The 21,736-nt window shown below is 41.5% G+C and overlaps 1 protein-coding gene across 2 annotated transcripts in view; it reads right to left on the bottom strand.

The window, feature by feature from the left end:
• Positions 1-1,388: 1,388 nt before the first annotated feature.
• Positions 1,389-21,736, bottom strand: part of LOC139556674 (sorting nexin-3-like) — a 42,581-nt gene continuing 22,233 nt past the window's right edge. Inside the window, exons 2-5 of one of the 2 annotated variants that reach the window (XM_071370908.1) lie at positions 6,103-6,198; positions 5,849-5,973; positions 4,273-4,359; positions 1,389-2,274 (exon numbers count right to left, since the gene is read on the bottom strand). In XM_071370908.1, the coding sequence (XP_071227009.1) occupies positions 4,305-4,359; positions 5,849-5,973; positions 6,103-6,198 (276 nt within the window). In that variant the 3' untranslated portion in view covers positions 1,389-2,274; positions 4,273-4,304. The remainder of the gene's footprint in view (positions 2,275-4,272; positions 4,360-5,848; positions 5,974-6,102; positions 6,199-21,736) is intronic. The other variant, XM_071370907.1, reaches the window with a different exon arrangement.

The following is a 21,736-nucleotide window of genomic DNA, read 5'->3' as shown; positions in this document are numbered from 1 at the left end:
AACCCTTGACCTATTCCACATTTTGTTGTGCTACAAAAAAAAATTCTCCCTAGTCCTTGCCAGTGACAATTATACCCATGATGCAACCTCCACTGTGCTGGAAAACATTAAGAGTGGTACTCTATGATTGAATTTGCCCCAGACATAATGCTATGTATTCAGGACAAAAAGTTAATTTCTTTGCCATATCTTTTGCAGTAATACTTACGCGCCTTGCTGTAAACAGGATACATGTTTTGAAATATTTTTTACTATGTACAGGTTTTCTTCTTTTCACTCTGTCATTTAGGTTAGTATTGTGGAGTAACTACAATGTTGATCCATCCTCAGTTTTCTCATATCACAACCATTAAACTCTTAACTATTTTAAAATCACCATTGGCCACATTGTGAAATCCCTGAGCAGTTTCCTTCCTCTCCGGCAACCGAGTTAGGAAGGATGCCTGTATCTTTGTAGTGGCTGGGTGTATATTACATCATCCAAAGCCTAAATAATAACTTCACCATAGTCTAATGGATATCCAGCATCTGAATTTTCTATTATTTTTTAATATATCTTTTTACATATCTACCAATCGGTGTCCTTTTCAAGGCATTGAAAAACCTCTGGTCTTTGTGGTTGAATCTGTGCTTGAAATTCACTACTCGATTGAGGGACTTTACAGATAGTTGTATGTGTGGGGTACAGAGATGGGGTAGTAATTCAAAAATCAGGTTAACCACTATTATTGAACACAGAATGAATCCATGCAACTTATGCTATTTGTTAAACACATTTTTACTCCAGAACTTTAGGCTTGCCATAACAAAATGGTTGAATACTTATTGACTCAAGACATTTCAGCCTTTAATTTTGTATTAATTTATCACATTTTCAACCAACAAAATTTCACTTTGACATTATGGAGTATATTGTGTAGATCAGTGACACAAAATCTCAATTTAATCAATTTAAAATTCATGTCGTCAAATAACAATGTGGAAAAAGTAAAAGCACTGTACAAGGCAGTTTTGGAATCCAAAATCACTTGAGCGTGACCCAGAGTGAAGGGTACATTACCCTGAAATTCCAGTGAGAACAAATGCCATGGGTTTTAAAGCTAGTAAAGTACACATTGAGCCATGGCCAATGCAATGCCCCAGATGCAATACATTTTCACAGGGGTTTCAAGTATTTTCTGATGAATCAAGGGCTTTACCTTTAATTGCGTTTCATATTTAGTATAATGATTGAAAAAACCAAGCACAATTAAAAACATTAATGTCGTTCAATCCAATTAATGTGGTTGCCATTGACAGGTGGTTCTCAGAAGCAGCATGGACCAAAGTGTGTGTCTATCACTGAAATCTTTACTCAGGAAAAACATGACAACATCACCTCATGCATATGAGTGTTTGAACTATTTTATTGGAAAATGTTCTAAATAAACAAAACGGCACAGCAGTATGCACATTTCATAAACACATGATCTGTTGGTAGAAATGCTGTGTGGTTCCCCTCTCTGGTGCATTTTTTCGTCATTATAAAATAATTTACAGGCTAACTAACAGTGGAATTGCTGGCTGGTAGTACACAGACACACACATGCTTCAGTTCATGGAAGTGATGACCATCCACAAAGGGTGATTTTCAGAGTCAGGGACAAAGTGTGCCAAGTCACATTTATGGTGGTGAGGACAATCATTCCAATTGGACGTTGAGTAAAAACAACAGTGTGTAATGTATGGGGTTTTAACATGAGGTTTGCATACATGGAAAGGTATTTTTTATATTTCTTTAAAAATGAAAATATACAAGACATACCTCACTGATAAATATAGATAACATACTGTAAAATACTCAAGGTAGTGGCATTGAGACAACAAAAACAATGATATATTATTTTCACCACAGTTATTACATGTAGACCATTTCCTAGTTTGATCCAATCGAGAGTTGAAAACGAGCACTACATGAGATCACTAATCAACACGGAGATAAAAGACAAAGAAAGAAAGAAAGAAAGTGATTGCAAACAAAAGAAGAATGAAGATCATAGTGTTTGTGGTCGGAGCAGAGCAGGACCGTTAGCAGTACAGAGAGCTTTGGGTTGTGGAGCGGGGCCTGGCCGAGTATAGACCAGGGCCGAGAGTGGCCCGGGGCTGGGCCGCGTGGTGGCCCGCTTCTCTTAGGCTTGTCGTATTTTGGAGGGGGTATAGGTCTTGTCCACAGACTCGTCCTGTAGAAACATGTGCAGACAGCGCTCGTTCTGGGCCAAGGGGTGACCAGCCACTCTGAAACACAAAATAGGGAGAGACAAAGGTTACAAGTGGTTATGAATACATGTTGTTGTTACAGTCTGTCTGACATGGCCACAAAATACATGGTAACAAAGAACACATTGTACACATTTTTCTTCCTGGAAAGAAATCTCAAAATCCATTCTTTACTATAACGACACCCTTACTTAATCCTCTTCGTTCCTATCAAATCAAATGTATTTATAAAGCCCTTCTTACATCAGCTGATATCTCAAAGTGCTGAACAGAAACCCAGCCTAAAACCCCAAACAGCAAGCAATGCAGGTGTAGAAGCACGGCGGCTAGGAAAAACTCCCTAGAAAGGCCAGAACATAGGAAGAAACCTAGAGAGGAACCAGGCTATGAGGGGTGGCCAGTCCTCTTCTGGCTGTGCCAGGTGGAGATTATAACAGAACATGGCCAAGATGTTCATAGATGACCAGCAGGGTCAAATAATAATAATCACAGTGGATGTCGAGGGTGCAACATGTCAGCACCTCAGGAGTAAATGTCAGTTGGCTTTTCATAGCCGATCATTCAGAGTATCTCTACCGCTCCTGCTGTCTCTAGAGAGTTGAAAACAGCAGGTCTGGGACAGGTAGCACGTCCGGTGAACAGGTCAGGGTTCCATAGCCGCAGGCAGAACAGTTGAAACTGGAGCAGTAGCACGGCCAGGCCCGCTATGTGGAACATAAGGTTTCCATGAGAGAGTGCCACGAGAGAGATTGACCATAATTGGACAGCATTAAAGTACTGTGAAAACTGTTGTCAAAAGTTAAGCAAAATATGCCCACATTTTCATCAGGTTTGTTTGCCATTTTTTCAGTGTCCAAATTGTTAGGTCAGATCCAATTTAGAAGACCACTGACCTATCTTTAAATTCATAAAGTCCCCATGTTACATCTGAAGCAGGAGGCAGAGAATTTGATGAAGAGGAAAGGATTCTGGAAACCTGCTCATAATTACCATCAAGGTCAGGGAGAGGGATGGGGAGATTGAAGCAAAAGAGAAGAAATAAAGAAAGAAGAGAAAGATGGAGGGGGAACGCAAAGGAGAAAAGAGAGCAAAAAAAGTGAAAGGGCACCTGAGACCAAAAATAATATACTTCCTCTTAACAGACCAATTTCCCATTACAGACGTACTCTCATCATCCTACATTATTAAAAGGGAAATATTTCTGAAGGGCAAGCATGACCCAAAGGGTTCATGTACAACAGAAACATTGTGGAGGATTTGAGGAGGCTTCCATTTCCCATTAGATGAGCAAGTTGAGCCCCCCTCCCGACACTCCATGACTCAATCAAAACGGGCATTTATATGTTTTATGGGGTTGAATTAAAACTGTAAATCAGCTGGCCCCTGATCGCACTCCTCCATCCTAACTCCGACTATATTCTCACCTTTTGTTTTTGAACAATATGGCCTGCAAACTTCCCTTTAAACTTCACTGTGCTGTTCTCTCCTCCTCTGCTGGGTTGTTTAGAAATGATAACCATGTTTACCTCTAGGTAAATGGTTTTCCTCTCCACAATACACTTAATCACAGTTCATAACAGCAGAGCGAACCAACTCCACTCCGCTGTGCAGCTATTAAGTCCGAACAATGCCATGATCAACAGTAGCGTTTAATTCGAGGGGGGAAAAAAATCTTAATTACCAACACATTCTTCGCTCTTTCGGGGAAAAAAATATTTACAGATTTTTTTCTCTTCTCACCGTAGTCTTTAGGCATACTTAATATTCTAACAGGTATAATTTGCACATGAAACAAAGATAATAGCCAAGTCTGCAATCAAAGCAAACAATAACAGTCCCACTGTAACTTTTATTGTTCTCCACGTGGGAGTGAGAACACCTTGGGTAAAAAAATAAGCAGGGGTGCACACACCACCCGTCGAGGAACCGTTCACTGTAATTTGAGACTCAATTATCATAAATTACACGTATAAAATAAAACTAATTTAGGACAAAAATAAGTACTAAGGGACGTACTTGAGGCCTCTTTGGCTTTTCTTGTTCCTTTACTAGGCAATTATGAAGGAGAACGAAGGAGTAGACGTCCTGCTGTATGTATTCAGTCTGTTAACGACACCAAGAAAGACGAGAGAAAATCAGATTTATGTTAACTTCTTATGGCTGCAAGGGCAGTATTGAGTAGCATGGATGAAAGTGGTGCACAGAGGTGCCCATAGTAAACTGCCTGCTCCTCAGTCCCAGTTGCTAATATATGCATATTATTATTCGTATTGGATAGAAAACACCCTGAAGTTTCTAAAACTGTTTGAATGATGTCTGTGAGTATAACAGAACTCATATGGCAGGCAAAAACCTGAGAAGTTCCACTTCCTGTTTGGATTTTTTCTGAGGTGGCAGATTTTCAACCAAGCTCTCATTGAAATTACAGCGAGATATTGATGAGGTTTCACTTCCTACGGCTTCCACTAGATGTCAACAGTCAATAGAACGTTGTCTGATGACTCTAATGTGAAGGGGGGCCGAAGGAGACAGGAATTAGTCACCACTGCCACGAGCTGACCATGCTTTCACCATGCGCGTTCACATGAGGAGGACCTCCGTTCCACCGCTCATCTGAAGTCAATCTAATTCTCCGGTTGGAGCGTTATTCAAGATGTTAACAACATTCTAAAGATTGATTCAGTACATCGTTTGACATGTTTCTACTGACTGTTACGGAACTTTTGGACATTTCGTCACGTTATAGTGGACGCGCTTTGTGACTTTGGAATTGTTTACCAAAAGCGCTAACCAAAGTAGCTAATTGGACATAGATAACGGACATTATCGAACAAATCAAGCATTTATTGTGGACCTGGGATACCTAGGACTGCATTCTGATGAAGTTCATCAAAGGTAAGGAAACATGTATCATGTATTTTCTGGTTTCTGTTGACTCCAAAATGGCGGCTAATTTTATTATATTTTTGAGCGCCGTCTCAGATTATTGCATGGGTTGCTTTTTCCTTGAAGTTTTTTTGAAATCTGACACAGCGGTTGCATTAAGGAGAGGTATATCTATAATTCCATGTGTATAACTTGTATTATCATCTACATTTATGATGAGTATTTCTGTTGAAACGATGTGGCTATGCAAAATCACTTGATGCTTTTGGAACTAGTGAATGTAACATGCCAATGTAAACTTTTTTTTTTATATAAATATGAACTTTATCAAACAAAACATGCATGTATTGTGTAACATGAAGTCCTATGAGTGTCATCTGATGAAGATAATCAAAGGTTAGTGATTAATTTTATCTCTATTTCTGCTTTTTGTGACTGCTTTATTTCGCTGGAAAAATGGCTGTGCTTATTGTGGTTTGGTGGTGACCTAACATAATCGTTTGTAGTGCTTTCGCTGAAAAGCATATTTGATATCTGACAATTTGGTGGGATTAACAACAAGATTACCTTTAAAATGATATGAGTGGCTGCAAATGAAATGTTTAACAAACACACATGCCTGACATCAATCAAATAGTAGTAATATCGCAACCAAACACAACATCCTGGCTCTAGGAAGCAGAGGATCTTGTCTGTGTAGACTCACTTGTTGAGGAACTGCTCCAGCCCAGCTCTCCGCTCCTCGATGAAAGAATCGTCAAATATCCCATCGTCCCCTCGGAACGGCAGCTGTCTGAACAGAGCCTTCCCTGGGAGAGGGGGTACCACCACCTGAGAGGGACACACATGATAACAAGTTAAAATGATGTATCAGTTATATTGTTGTCTTTATCTCTCAGGTTTGATTAGATTATTCCTGTGTAATGTGTATTGAGACTTGTACAGCCCCAGAGGGCTCACCTTGCTGTCTCTCTCCAGCTCCCCTCTGAGCCACTGAAAGTCGCTGTACCGTCTCCGCACACGAGACTCCTTCAACTTGAAGATGGGCAGGTTGGTCTGAAACACAGAGAGAGAAATCAGACTTAGGGGAACCAGAGTTAACATACTGTATGAGGGTAGCATAAAATGCAGCGTCTAATAAAGACAGAGTTCGAGTATAAAAGAACACTTGAACTAAAACACGATCTTATCGAGTGGAAAGTGGGCTACATTGTAGATTGATTCAAGTACAAGTCAGTGATAAATTGTATTGATACGAAACATTTATAAAGCTTTTTCACTCGGTCTCACAGCACACTGTATGGTACCATCTATCAATCCACCACCAATGAGTAGTTCAGACAGAAAAACACCACGTATTACTTTTAACCATTTTTTTTAGAAAGAAAATGACAACACATTAGGTCTTGGCGGTTGGCTCCGTTGCTTCAGGGTCGCTCACTGCCATAGCAAAGCTCATTAGGACAAAACACACATCACGACAAGAGAGACAACACAATACTACATAAAGAGAGACTTAACACAACAACACAGCAAGGCAGCAACACATGACAACACAGCATGGTAGCAACACAACATGACAAACACAACATGGTAGCAGCACAAAACATGGTACACACATTATTGGGCACAGCACAACAGCACAAAGGGCAAGAAGGTAGAGACAACAATACATCACACAAAGCAGCCACAACTGTCAGTAAGAGTGTCCATGATTGAGTCTTTGAATGAACAGATTGAGATAAAACTGTCCATTTTGAGTGTTTGTTGCAGCTCGTTCCAGTTGCTAGCTGCAGCGAACTGAAAAGACGAGTGACCCAGAGATGTGTGTGCTTTGGGGACCTTTAACAGAATGTGACTGGCAGAATGGGTGTTGTATGTGGAGGATGAGGGCTGCAGTAGATATCTCAGATGGGGGGGAGTGAGACCTAAGAGGGTTTTATAAATAAGCATCAACCAGTGGGTCTTGCGACGGGTATACAGTGATGACCAGTTTACAGAGGAGTATAGAGTGCAGTGATGTGTCCTATAAGGAGCATTGGTGGCAAATCTGATGGCCGAATGGTAAAGAACATCTAGCCGCTCGAGAGCACCCTTACCTGCTGATCTATAAATTATGTCTCCGTAATCTAGCATGGGTAGGATGGTCATCTGAATCAGGAGGTTAGTTTGGCAGCTGGGGTGAAAGAGGAGCGATTACGATAGAGGAAATCATGTCTAGATTTAACTTTAGCCTGCAGCTTTGACATGTGCTGGGAGAAAAACAGTGTACTGTCTAGCCATACCTCATTCAAGTACTTGGGAGTGACTACCTCAAGCTCTAAACCATCAGAGGTAGTAATCACACCTGTGAGGAGAGGGACATTCTTCTTACGAAACCACATTACCTTTGTTTTGGAGGTGTTCAGAACAAGGTTAAGGGTAGAGAAAGCTTGTTGGACACTAAGAAAGCTATGTTGTAGAGCATTTAACACAAAATCCGGGGAGGGGTCAGCTGAGCATAAGATTGTATCATCTGCATATAAATGGATGAGAGAGCTTCCTACTGCCTGAGCTATGTTGTTGTAAATTGAGAAGAGCGTGGGGCATAGGATTGAGCCTTGGGGTACCCCCTTGGTGACAGGCAGTGGCTGAGACATCAGATTTTCTGACTTTAAACACTGCACTCTTTGAGAGAGGTAGTTAGCAAACCAGGCCAAAGACCCATCAGAGACACCAATATTCCTTAGCCGGCCCACAAGAATGGAATGGTCTACTGTGTCAAAAGCTTTGGCCAAGTAAGTAAAAATAGCAGCACAACATTGCATAGAAATCAAGGGCAATGGTGACATCATTGAGGACCTTTAAGGTTGCAGTGACAAATCAAATCAAAGTTTATTTGTCACGTGCGCCGAATACAACAGGTGTAGACCTTACAGTGAAATGCTTACTTACAGGCTCTAACCAATAGTGCAAAAAAGGTATTAGGTGAACAATACGTAGGTAAAGAAATAAAAACAACAGTAAAAAGACAGGCTATATACAGTAGCGAGGCTATAAAAGTAGCGAGGCTATACACAGACACCGTTTAGTCAGGCTGATTGAGGCAGTATGTACATGGAGATATGGTTAAAGTGACTATGCATATATGATGAACAGAGAGTAGCAGTAGCGTAAAATCACACATCCATATCCTGCGCGGAAACCAGATTGCATACCCGAGAGAATACTATAGAGATCAAGAAAGGCAGTCAGTTGATTATTGTATGTTTTTCCAACACAAATAAGCATATAACATTTGGATCAGCTTGATTTCCCCCTTTACATAAAGGACGAACCATGGCTGCCCTCCATGCAATGGCAACCTTCCCAGAAAGGAGACAGGTTAAAAAGGTCGGAGATCGGCTTGGCGATGATAGGGGCAGCAACCTTAAAGAAGAAAGGGTCTAAACCATCTGAGTGGTGAAGAAGGCTTCAGGGCGCCCAAGAAAGTCCAGCAAGAGCCAGGACCGTCTCCTAAAGTTGATTCAGCTGCGAGATCGGGGCACCACCAGTACAGAGCTTGCTCAGGAATGGCAGCAGGCAGGTGTGAGTGGATCTGCATGCACAGTGAGGCGAAGACTTTTGGAGGATGGCCTGGTGTCAAGAAGGGCAGCAAAAAAGCCACTTCTCTCCAGGAAAAACATCAGGGACAGACTGATATTCTGCAAAAGGTACAGGGATTGGACTGCTGAGGACTGGGGTAAAGTCATTTTCTCTGATGAATCCGGAAAAAAGCTTGTCTGGAGAAGACAAGGTGAGAGCTACCATCAGACCTGTGTCATGCCAACAGTAAAGCATCCTGAGACCATTCATGTGTCGGGTTGCTTCTCAGCCAAGGGAGTGGGCTCACTCACAATTTTGACTAAGAACACAGCCATGAATAGGGCAACTTCTCCCAACCATCCAGGAACAGTTTGGTGACAAACAATGCCTTTTCCAGCATAATGGAGCACCTTCCCATAAGGCAAAAGTGATAACTAAGTGGCTCTGGGAACAAAACAGATATTTTGGGTCAATGGCCAGGAAACTCCCCAGACCTTAAACCCATTGAGAACTTGTGGTCAATCCTCAAGATGCGGGTGGACAAACAAAACCACACAAATTCTGACAAACTCCAAGCATTGATTTTGCAAGAATGGGCTGCCATCAGTCAGGATGTGGCCCAGAAGTTAATTGACAGCATGCCAGGGCAGATTGCAAAGGTCTTGAAAAAGAAGGGTCAACACTAAAAATATTGACTCTTTGCATCAACTTCATGTAATTGTCAATAAAAGCCTTTTACACTTATGAAATACTCGTAATTATACTTCAGTATTCCATAGTAACATCTGACAAAAATATCTAAAGACACTGAAGCAGCAAACTTTGTGGAAATTAATATTTGTGTCATTCTCAAAACTTTTGGCCACGACTGTATAGTTTGGGAATAATAATCCTTGAGTGTAGGAAGCATTCCAAGTAATTCCATCCAAAATCAGGTTGTAGGTTTGGAGTGAAGGTTATGTTGTTTAGGATATCATCCTGTATATGTCCATCCCAAAAAACTAAGTTTGTCTAACTCCAAATCTATCTATTTTTTAAAAACATGCGGAAAAATGTGGGAGCGCATCTGCTCATGGCCTCTCTCTCTGGGGAATGGCTATTCAAAAATACATATTGAGGACTGAAGAATTTAAAAAAGTTAGCATACTGCTCACCAAGCTCTGATGCACTTTGGATGATCTTAGAGATAGAGAGAGAGTAGACAGTGGATGTGGTGACCGGACTCTAAAGAAATGTAAGTTGCTGTTTAAAGAGCACTGGAATGTAAATTTCATAAAAAAAATTCACTGAAGCGAACTGCAGCACATTAGAACACAATGCCAAAGCTCTTCAACTGATAAGAAATCAGCATCCGGTGGCCATTCCAGCAACAATACACAGCCGGGAGGAAAAAAATTAAATGTCCCCATAGATGGATGAGAATCACAGAAGGTCACAAGAGCAGAACCATTGAGCAGTTGATATTGGGATTTGGTATTTATTAGGATCCTCATTAGCCGCTGCAAAAGCAGCAGCTACTCTTCCCGTGCTCCACATGAAATAATACATAGTACAGAAAATGATTAGTCAATGATTAGTCAACTATACTGAACAAAAATATAAAATGCAACATGTAAAGTGTCGGTTCCATGTTTTATGAGCTGAAATAAAAGATCCCAGACATTTTCCATACGCACAAAAAGCTTATTTCTCTCAAATTTTGTGTGCAAATTTGATTACATCCCTGTTAGTGAGCATTTCTCCTTTGCCAAGATAATTGAGTTGAGTAGCCAGCAAAAAGTAGGACCATTGCGCTGTGATTGGCTCAGTGTTCTGTCACTCATGGGGACAATACGTCATCACTAAGTTTAAGTCCTTAGTAAGTAAGGGTAGAAATCCAAAATTTCAGCCCTTTGGGTCCTGCCATAGTTAAATTGCAAGTGCCCTTCCAAGAAGGCTCAAGGTCATTGGCCACAGATACAATTATGTAAAATCACATTATATGTACAGTAGCTTTGATTGGACTGATCATGTCAACATCTTACTTTCAAAGTCTTAGCTAGCAGTCATCATCATGAATCAAGTCGACTGGCAAATCTACTGGCAAATCCTTTTTAATCCTTGTCATATGAAGATAAATGATAGATAAAACGTTAAAATCGGCCATTGGACATAAAGATTACACAAATTGGAAATCGCAAATTCAACAATGAGTCTTTTGGAAGGAATCAGTGGTTTACTGCAAGCATTGCAAAGCAACCAGTAGCCTGCTATTCAATGGAGTTGCTGTGCCCCCCCGCACCCACGAGTTCCCACCATAAATGGCAGACTTTGATGACAAAATTTGCCCACAAAGGACCACCGCGCCACCTTCATGTTTAAGTGAGCACATCACAAGCCAAGGTAGGTCCAAAAATGTCTTGTATGCTGCTGCATAAATTATGTAATATGCAAGGGAGATATGTATACTGTAGCTAAGAAAGTACTGCTAAGTGTATGTTTTTATATGATTTATTTCACCTTTATTTAAATAGGCCATGGTGGCAAAGTAAATACAATATAGCAATTAAAACAGCATGTTTTAATGTTGTGTAGTAAGCTGTTAGTAGCCCATGTGCCTCACCCTAATAATTTGGTCTATTTTCACCTCTTAATTTCACCTAAAGTTAATGTTCTGACTTGGTGGTGCTCCACATGTAGCCTATAACCTGTTTTTGAGAAATGTCATCTAAAAGAGGTTTCGTTGTCTACTTATATGCCCCCTTTATTTATCCTGTACTTGGTGTACAGGGAAAATACAGGAAGAGTAGCCAATGCTCTGCATTCTGTGGCTGTACATTTCAAAAGTGCTGAACACATAGTTATATTGATTACGTCCGTTGTCGCTCACTCATTAATGTCTTAATCGAAATGCCTCTTATCCGCTCACTGTTCCCTTATGCCATAGTTTGTACATCTCAATTGTCAATAGAAACCACATTTTCTTAAGCAAGTCAGCCATGTCAGCCATACAGCTATGTTTTTCTTTTTAATTGGCAGTAAACTAGGCTGAATTAATTGTTTCGCTGCCAAACAAGGCTCCGCTGATAGCCAGGTGTAGCAGTGGTAAGGATTCACTCCATTGTGCTGGAAAGAAAGCTCTGCTGTTGGGACAGCTTTATGTAGGCCCTCTAACAGTTTGTGGGCACCGCTTGTCGCCGTTATAGTGCAATTAATGTATTGTTTAGTGTTGTAGTGTCTTTGCTGGCATGCATTTTGTTGTTGTTGAGTTTGCCCCGCCAAGATTTACATGCACAAATCAGTGATGCAGTCAATCTTGCATAAACTTTGAGCCAGGAGAGATTGACATGCACGTTACTGACACTTGGCCTCTGTGTACATCTAAGTGCGATACGTGCTGCTTTGTTCCGGACCAATTGCAACTGATCTATGTTCCTCTTTGCCGCACATGACCACAGAGCTGGGCAGTAGCCCAGGTGCGACCAAACTAGGGCCTGTAGGACCTGTCTGGTCAACTGCGATGTCAAGAAGGCAAAACAACGCCCTATCACGGACAGACGTCTTCCCATTTTAGCAACCATGGAGTCTAAATGTTTTGACCATGACAGCCTGCTATCTAGTTGGATGGATGGATGCGGGGCGATGTGTGTGTGAGCAGAGGCAAACTGATTGATGAGCAGGAGAATGAAGGTCCTCATGGTCTCCCTCTCGCCTCTTCAAATGTTCCCTCTCCTATAATAAGTCAGTGTTTTGCCCTTGAGACCCCTCTTGAGTCTTTTCACTGTGAAAAACAAAGGCCTTTCTCTCATCTTCTGTCCTCTCTCCCCCCATTTTTCCCCCCTCGGTCCTCCCTTCTCTCTTTAAAATTATGGATTTTTCTCCTTTACGGTAACGAGAGGTAGAAGAGAGCAATCTTTTGGCAGGCTTTCATAACAACAAATCAAAGTTATTTGACAATAACAATTGCAATTTTTTTTTAGATGCAACTATGCAGAAATCTCTTCGCTATTTCCTGGTTGCAAAAATTATAATAATTTGCCTAATTTCAGTTTGTGTGACAAAACAAGGAAGTATAATGTAGAGAATCATTGCACCATCTAAACCGCTGTGAAACATATTTTCCATAATCAAAAATATTACATTTTCAGCTGTTTGAAGCTGGTGTACAAAACCGAAAATTAAAGACGCAAAACGAAAAGCATAGAATTAGCACGCATAGAACAGATCTACCACTTCTTAGACTTGCTTTTAATGAGCACCACCGTGCTAGCCAGTTTCCCTCGGGGGAATCCCCTTCGAAACAGGACGCAGTTTGATTGCCATCTTAAGTGGCGGTGCAATTCACAAAAATGACCTCCTCGGCCCTCTTTATAACTTGAGGGAGCGAGTGAACAACTTTGATCACTTGCCAGGTTGATCTAGCCCACAATTCAATGCAATCTGTAGTCACGTGTCAAAGGCCGGTGGCCACAAAGTGTGAAATTTAATAAACACAGCTGGATAATATATATTTTTTAAACATTGATTTTAGTGTTGGCAAATCGGAATGACGCTCAAAGTGGCTCGGACTCGTAGTGAGGAGCCAATAAAAAAACGTAGCTAGCTTCATAAACATATTTTTTGGAATTCGGAATAAAGGACCAAACTATACAAAATTGCTAGCCAGCTAAAGGTAGCTGAAGCTCAACTTCAATATTCCCACCAAGGACGTCGCCACACCATTCATCACCATCCCTCAATTGGATTTAGGGCCGAAGGCTTGGACCGCAACACAGTGACTAGGGTCTGGTTTCAATTATAGACTATTTTGGCATAGAGGAACTACGTCACTGTAAACGTCGATAAAATAAAAAAATATTCTGGGGACTCTCCCAACAAATCACAAGGCAGACATGCCAGAACGTTGTGATTCAAAACCCACGTTTTCTGGCAAAACCTTTGCAGTGGTTTTAGTTAAAGAGATTCTACAGTACTTTTGTATACTTTTTAGCCAGTAGTTCTGAAAGTAGCACCTGCAAGCAAAAGTGGTGCCTGAAAATTGCATACTACGTCACTTACGTGCAACACATCATTGCCCTCTCTCGAACTTTTAATGCTGTGTCCATTGAGCCGGCCCTGCATCCTCATTGGATATTGCTGGGCATACCCCTTGTTAGCTGTCACTCAAATGTGAGGGGCTGGAGCTCATGGGCTAGAACTTGAATTGCTAGGGGGCTGGCCCATGTGGGGGGAAATGTAGGAAAATGGCATAGCACAGCTTCAAGAAAACAGTCGCTTTTAAACAAGGGATTTCGTGGCTAATTGAGGTAAAACAGAAATTCTGCTCATAGATTATGTATGTATGTATGCATGTATGAGCTACACATTGACACATCCATCCCAAAGCGGGAGGTTTAAAAAATACTTTGTTGCCCAAAGTCCCAGAGCACGTCTTTAAGGTAGTTAATGCAAACTAGCCACTTGTGAAATGCACTCATTAAAAATACCCACCGTGATCTCCATCTTGCTAGCTAATATTCTGTATTTTATTAAAGCAGATAAAGTAGTGACGTAGTTCCTCTATGCCAAAATAGTCTATCATTGAAACCAGACCCTAGTCACTGTGTTGCCTAGGGTCGGGTTTCCGAGACTACATGCAACTCAGCAGCTAAGAAGAACATGAAATCGCTAGAGTGCCTTTGTGTCACACTTATGTTTGCAAAGTTTGTACAAACATGTTGATCATGTCGCTTGTGTACAACATGATAGCTACATGTAGCCTAACACCTATTCTGAAAAAAGAACACAAAATCGTGCTTGAGACATGGTTTGAACATGTCAACCATGTCTTTAGCATAGACTGTAAAGAAATAAGTCTTTAGTGTACTACATGAAGTTTACCCTCCATGTCAAGGAAGGGGACGCGGAAGCTACGTAAGACAGCAGAGTGGGCAGCAGCTACATAAAAAAAAAATATCCTGCAAACACACAGAAATCTATCATTAAACACAGTCAGGTTCCAGAAAATCCGGAACCGCAGCCACTCCATTTTTAATAACACAAAAACTACAATGAAGTCAATTACTAATATCAGAAAATGTATTACAAGTAACCATGTGGCTCAATTGCACTTGCAATACCAGGGTTCAGGTTCGATTTACACGGGGGACCAGTATAGAATTATTTTTTTAATGGAAATTTATGACCTCACTACTGTAAGTTGCTCTGGATAAAAGTGTCTGCTAAATGACTAAAATGTAAATGTGAAATTAAAGATAAGATAGAAAACTTTGCCTAATGTGAAGGTTCTGACAGTTGATAACAGAGGAAACAAACCTATAAAGAACAAGGTCGAGACAAAAGTTTTTGTCTGAGGGGCTCTAGAACACTACAACTTCTTTTCCCCCTGTCTTGCTCCTCCTTTCTTTCCCCTCTCATCCTTCCTCTCAGTACCCCCTTTCTTGTTACCTCCTTTCTCAAGTAGTAGGCTTCCTCTCTTGTTCATCTATCCAGCCATTCTCTCTCCTCTTACTCTTTATTTCCTTCCCCATTTCCCTTTCTCGCCAGGTAAGGTTGTCAGCCCCCCCCCCCCCCCCCTTCCTCTCAGGTCACAGGAGAAGGGGATTAGCCTAACTTTAGCGCCCGTCAGTTCTTAGCTGCTCTCTCCCCTCTCAGTGGGCTGTCCCCCAGTGTTCTGGTACTTCACAGCATGGAGCGCTTCACGGAATGCTGGGAAGTTAATCCCCACGACAACAGATCATGGTTACAGGTAATCTGTCACCGCCGAGGCGCTAATCTCATCAGGCTCAACACACACAACACACACAGGAGCATAACTCTGTATGTGGACATTCAGGTGCTAGAGTTGGACAACACATTCAAAAAGGTTGCACAACAATACACACACACACGATTAGACAATTCAGCGTTTGAGCCTGTAAATCGAACCCACAAATGCTGATGCTCCAGACACTCAACTAGTCTAAAGGCCAGTTTTATTGCTTTTTTAAAATCAGCACGACAGTTTTCAGCTGTGCTAAAATCATTAGAACATTTTTGCAATGATCAACTAGCCTTTTAAAATGATAAACTTGGATTAGCTAACACAACGTGCCATTGGAACACAGGAGTAATGGTTGCTGATAATGGGCCTCTGTACGTCTATGTAGATATTCCATAAAAAAATCATTTTTTTCCCAGATACAACAGTCATTTACAACATTAACAATGTCTACACTGTATTTCTGATCAATTTGATGTTATTTTAATGGACAAAAAACATGCTTTTCTTTAATAAGCATTACAACATTAACAATGTCTACACTGTATTTCTGATCAATTTGATGTTATTTTAATGGACAAAAAACATGCTTTTCTTTAATAAGCAAAGTGACCACAAACCTTTGAACAGTAGTGTAAATAAAATAAATTTAGTCTGAAATAAATAATGAAACATGTTCAATTTGGTTTAAGTAATGCAAAAACACAGTGTTGGAGAAGCAAGTAAAAGTGCAATATGTGCCTAGTAAAAAAGCTAACGTTTAAGTTCAGAACATGAGAACATATGAAAGCTGGTGGTAACTTTTAACATGAGTCTTCAATATTCCCAGATAAGACGTTTTAGGTTGTAGAGCAGAAAGCAGAGCTTGTCTGCATGTTCCCCTGTCAGTCTGCTCCTCTGCTTATCATAACAGATCCCCACCTCACTGAACACTCTCTCGCTTGGTCTTTGCCAGTGGAGCGAGTGATCGAAGTCTGTCCTCATTCTGCTTCCACCACTCCAAAGGCAAGCCACTCTTTCTGTCAATGGCTCTGTGAGGTAACGCTCCAACTCAATTTCAAAATTGCACTGGACTTCAGCCTTGCCCTCTTGGCTTCCAAGGATTCTAGCGTAGAGGCTGTCCACTAGACTGGGTGGCTGATCTACCCGGACTCTTTGCACCTGAATCTGCATCTCCTCTTCACTAGTTCCTTCTGCTGTGGCTCTGGGATTTGGTTACCTTAGTAGGTCAGATTCCTCCTTCAGCCGCTCTTTTGCTTTCTCTAGTGCTGTCCCTGAAGTGAGGCATAGCTCTTGTAACGGGGATCCAGGACAGTTGCCAGCACCAGGCACTTTGTCTCCTCGGCATTAGAGAACCGCCTTGTCAGACTGTCCAACACGGTCTTCTGTAAAGTTTTGATGCCTTGAGTAAAAGAACCCTCCTGCTGCAGCATCATCTTCAGCACCGACACACTGGGGATGATGCATGCGGCTGTAGAGTTGGAGTGGCTCATCTCCAGTGTCACCTCCTCCATAGGTGCCAGAGTCTCAATTAGGTTAAAGACAATGTCCCACTGTGCAGCAGACAAACTGCTGATGTGTCCGTATTCACCTGCATACACATTCAGTGCACGCCTCTGTTCAAACATCCTCTGCAACATGTGTAGTGTTGAGTTCCAGCGAGTTTGAACTGCTTGGATGATGCTGTGTTTGGGAAGGCCAAGCTTTTCCTGAATGGCCCTCAGCCTCTGTTTGGCCAGTACAGAGTGGTCCAAGTGAGTTGCACAACTCTTCAACATGGCAATAATGTCTAGCACAGCTCTCTGACTGGATAGGCCATCATTGATTACAAGCTGTAGGGTGTTTGTACTGCAGCTGAAGTATGGAAGCTCTGCCAGTCTTATACCTTTCACCATGTTTGCCCCACTGTCCCTGAGGACCAGCACTACACGTTCTGTGTGGATTTCACAGTATTCCAACATGGCCAAAAACATCTCGCTGATGTAGTTTCCTGTGTGTGATCCAATCATAGTCTTGACATTTAGCACAACCTGCTTTCTTGTCCAGTAAGGCTCATGTCATTCTGCCCCTGAACAAGGCAGTGTTCCTAGGCAGTCATTGTAAATAAGAATTTGTTCTTAACTGACTTGCCTAGTTAAATAAAGGTTAAATAAAAACATTTAAATCAGGGACTCTGTAGTGCCTGACCAGCAGTCAGTTGTGATTGCCATGTGTGGAGCATTCACTGGTGCCACCAGATTCTTCACAACTCTTTCATATGTTTTATCTAGTATTTCTGTGCAGTATAATTTTTCATCTTTGATCCAGTACCGGGGTTCAGCAAGAGTAATCAGCCGCTGAAAATCAAAGTCAGACACCACTGTGAATGGCTGGCTGTGAATGGCTGGTTGTCAGTGGCAATCATCTCAATAATTGCTTCATCCATCTTCTTGGCCCCTGGGTCTTTGTTCTGCCATTTTGCTTGTTTATTAAAAAGTTGTAAGATTGTAGCCTGCGATGTCTGTGACGTGTCTGTATTGTCTTTTCCTTGAGAAGAATTTGCGTTTGCTATTTCATCATTGCTTCCTTATGGGCTTTTAGATGGATGTTCTTAAGGTGATTCAACAGGTTGGTGGTATTTTTTGATTTAGCAATTGCTGACCACATGCTTACATCTTTATCACAAATAAGACACCTTGCTTTCCCTGGTGCCAATTCAATGGATTGTATTTATTATGGATCCCATTTGCTGCTGCCAACGCAGCAGCTACTCTTCCTGGGGTCCAGCAAAATTAAGGCAGTTTATACAATTTTTAAAACTTTACAATACATTCACAACAAACGGTGTGCCCTCAGGCCCCTACTCCACCACTACCACGTATCTACAATACTAAATCCATGTGTATGTATAGTCCTTATGTTATTGTGTGTGTGTGTGTATGCATGTGTCTGTGCCAATGTTTGTGTTGCTTCACAGTCCCCGCTGTTCGATAAGGTGTATTTTTATCAGTTTTTTTAATCAAATTTTACTGCTTGCATGAGTTACTTGATGTGGAATAGAGTTCCATGTAGTCATGGCTCTATGTAGTACTGTGTGCCTCCCATAGTCTGTCCTGGACTTGGGGACTGTGAAGAGAACTCTGGAGGCATGTCTTGTGAGGTAAGCATGGGGGTCCAAGCTGTGTGCCAGTAGTTCAAACGGACTATAACATGTCAATACCTCTCACAAATACAAGTAGTGATGAAGTCAATCTCTCCTCCACTTTCAGCCAGGAGAGATTGACATTCATATTATTAATATTAGCTCTCTGTGTACATCCAAGGGCCAGCCGTGCTGCCCTGTTCTGAGCCAATTGCAATTTGGCTAAGTCCGTCTGTGGCACCTGACCAAACTAGGGCCTGGTTAATAGTGCTGTTACCGCAGAGCAACACTTTATTATGGACAGACTTCTCCGCATCTTAGCTATTGTTGTTTCAATATGTTTTGACAGCGAGTTTACAATCCAGAGTTACTCCAAGAAGTTAAGTCACCTCAACTTGCTCAATTTCCATATTATTCATTACAATATTTAGTTGAGGTTTAGGATTTGGTGAATGACTTGTCCCAAATACAATGATTTTAGTTTTTAAATATTTAGGACTAACTTATCCCTTGCCACCCATTCTGAAACTAACTGCGGTTCTTAGTTAAGTGTTGGAGTCAATTCAGTCGCTGTAGTAGCTGACGTGTTGAGTCATCTAAATATATCCAAATATATTTTGTATTCGAGATTCTTCAAAGTAGCCACCCTTTACCTTGATGACAGCTTTGCACACTCTTGGCATTCTCTCAACCAGCTTCATGAGGTAGTCACCTGGAATGCATTTCAATTCACAGGTGTGCCTTGTTAATTTGTGGAATTTCTTTCCTTCTTAATGTGTTTGAGCCAATCAGTTGTGTTGTCACAAGGTAGGATTGGTATACAGAAGATAGCCCTATTTGGTAAAAAAACAAGTTCATATTATGGCAAGAACAGCTTAAATATACAAAGAGAAACAACAGTCCATCATTACTTTAAGACATGAAGGTCAGTCAATCTGGAAAATTTCAAGAACTTTGAACGTTTCTTCAAGTGCAGTCACAAAAACCATCAAGCGCTATGATGAAACTGGCTCTCATGAGGACCGCCACAGGAAAGGAAGACCCAGAGTTACCTCTGCTGCAGAGGATAAGTTCATTAGAGTTACCAGCCTCAGAAATTGCAGCTCAAATAAATGCTTCACAGAGTTCAAGTAACAGACACATCTCAACATCAACTGTTCAGAGGAGACTGCATGAATCAGGCCTTCATAGTCGAATTGCTGCAAAGAAACCATTACTAAAGGACACCGATAAGAAGAAGAGACTTGCTTGGGCCAAGAAACACAAGCAATGGACATTAGAAAAGGTGGAAATCTGTCCTTTGGTCTGATGAATCCAAATGACCATCTGGTTTGTGCTTAGTGGGACAATCATTTGTTTTTCAACAGAACAATGACCCAAAACAACTCCAGGCTGTGTAAGGGCTATTTGACCAAGAAGGAGAGTGATGGAGTGCTGCATCAGATGACCTGGCCTCAACAAGCCCCTGACCTCAACCCAATTGAGATGGTTCGGGATGAGTTGGACAGCAGAGTGAAGGAAAAGCGGACAACAAGTGCTCAGCATATGTGGGAACTCCTTCAAGACTGTTGGAAAAGCATTCCAGGTGAAACTGGTTGAGAGAATGCCAAGTGTGCACAAAGCTGTCATCAAGGCAAAGGGTGGCTAATTGAAGAATCTCAAATATAAACATATTTTGGATGGTTTAACACTTTGTGATAACATGATCCCGTATGTGTTATTTCATAGTTTATATGTCTTCACTATAATTCTACAATGTAGAAAACAGTAAAATTAAAGAAAAAAAACCTTGAATGAGTGTGTCCAAACTTTTGACTGGTACTGTATATACAGTTGAAGTCGGAAGTTTACATACACCTTACCCAAATACATTTCAACTCAGTTTTTCACAAATCCTAGTAAAAATTCTCAGTCTTCGGTCAGTTAGGATCACCACTTTACTTTAAGAATGTGAAATGTCAGAATAATAGTAGAGAGAATTATTTATTTCAGCTTTAATTTCTTTCATCACATTCCCAGTGGGTCAGAACTTTACATACACTCAATTAGTATTTGGGTGCATTGCCTTTAAATTGTTTAACTTGGGTCAAACGTTTCGGGGAGCCTTCCACAAGCTTCCCACAATAAGTTGGGTGAATTTTGGCCCATTCCTCCTGACAGAGCTGGTGTAACTGAGTCAGGTTTGTAGGCCTCCTTGCTCGCACACGCTTTTTCAGTTCTGCCCACACATTTTCTATAGGATTGAGGTCAGGGCTTTGTGATGGCCACTCCAATACCGGGACTTTGTTGTCCTTAAGATATTTTGCCATAACTTTGGAAGTATGCTTGGGGTCATTGTCCATTTGGATGACCCATTTGCGACCAAGATTTAACTTTCTGACTGATGATCAGGCCCTACACCCAAACAAGGGCACTGCGTTCATCCACCTCTGGCCTGCTCGCCTCCCTACCTCTGAGGAAGTACAGTTCCCGCTCAGCCCAGTCAAAACTGTTCGCTGCTCTGGCACCCCAATGGTGGAACAAACTCCCTCACGACGCCAGGTCAGCGGAGTCAATCACCACCTTCCGGAGACACCTGAAACCCCACCTCTTTAAGGAATACCTAGGATAGGATAAAGTAATCCTTCTAGCCCCCCCCCCCCCTTAAAAGAGTTAGATGCACTATTGTAAAGTGGTTGTTCCACTGGATATCATAAGGTGAATGCACCAATTTGTAAGTCGCTCTGGATAAGAGCGTCTGCTAAATGACTTAAATGTAAATGTAAATGATGTCTTGAGATGTTGCTTCAATATATCCACATAATTTTACTTCCTCATGATGCCATCTATTTTGTGAAGTGCACCAGTCCCTCCTGCAGCAAAGCACCCCCACAGCATGATGCTTCCACCCCTGTGCTTCACAGTTGGGATGGTGTTCTTCGGCTTGCAAGCATCCCCCTTTTTCCTCCAAACATATTGATGGTCATCATGGCTAAACCGTTCTATTTTTGATTCATCAGACCAGAGGACATTTCGGGGGAAAAAAGTATGATCTTTGTCCCCATGTGCAGTTGCAACCGTAGTCTGGCTTTTTTATGGCGGTTTTGGAGCAGTGGCTTCTTCTTTGCTGAGCGGCCTTTCAGGTTATGTCGATATAGGACTCATTTTACTGTGGATATAGATACTTTTGT

The sequence above is a fragment of the Salvelinus alpinus genome, chromosome 27, assembly GCF_045679555.1.
Source record: "Salvelinus alpinus chromosome 27, SLU_Salpinus.1, whole genome shotgun sequence".
Lineage (NCBI taxonomy): Eukaryota > Metazoa > Chordata > Actinopteri > Salmoniformes > Salmonidae > Salvelinus > Salvelinus alpinus.
Note: the sequence above shows the minus strand (reverse complement) of the source record. Positions and strands in the feature narration are given on the sequence as shown.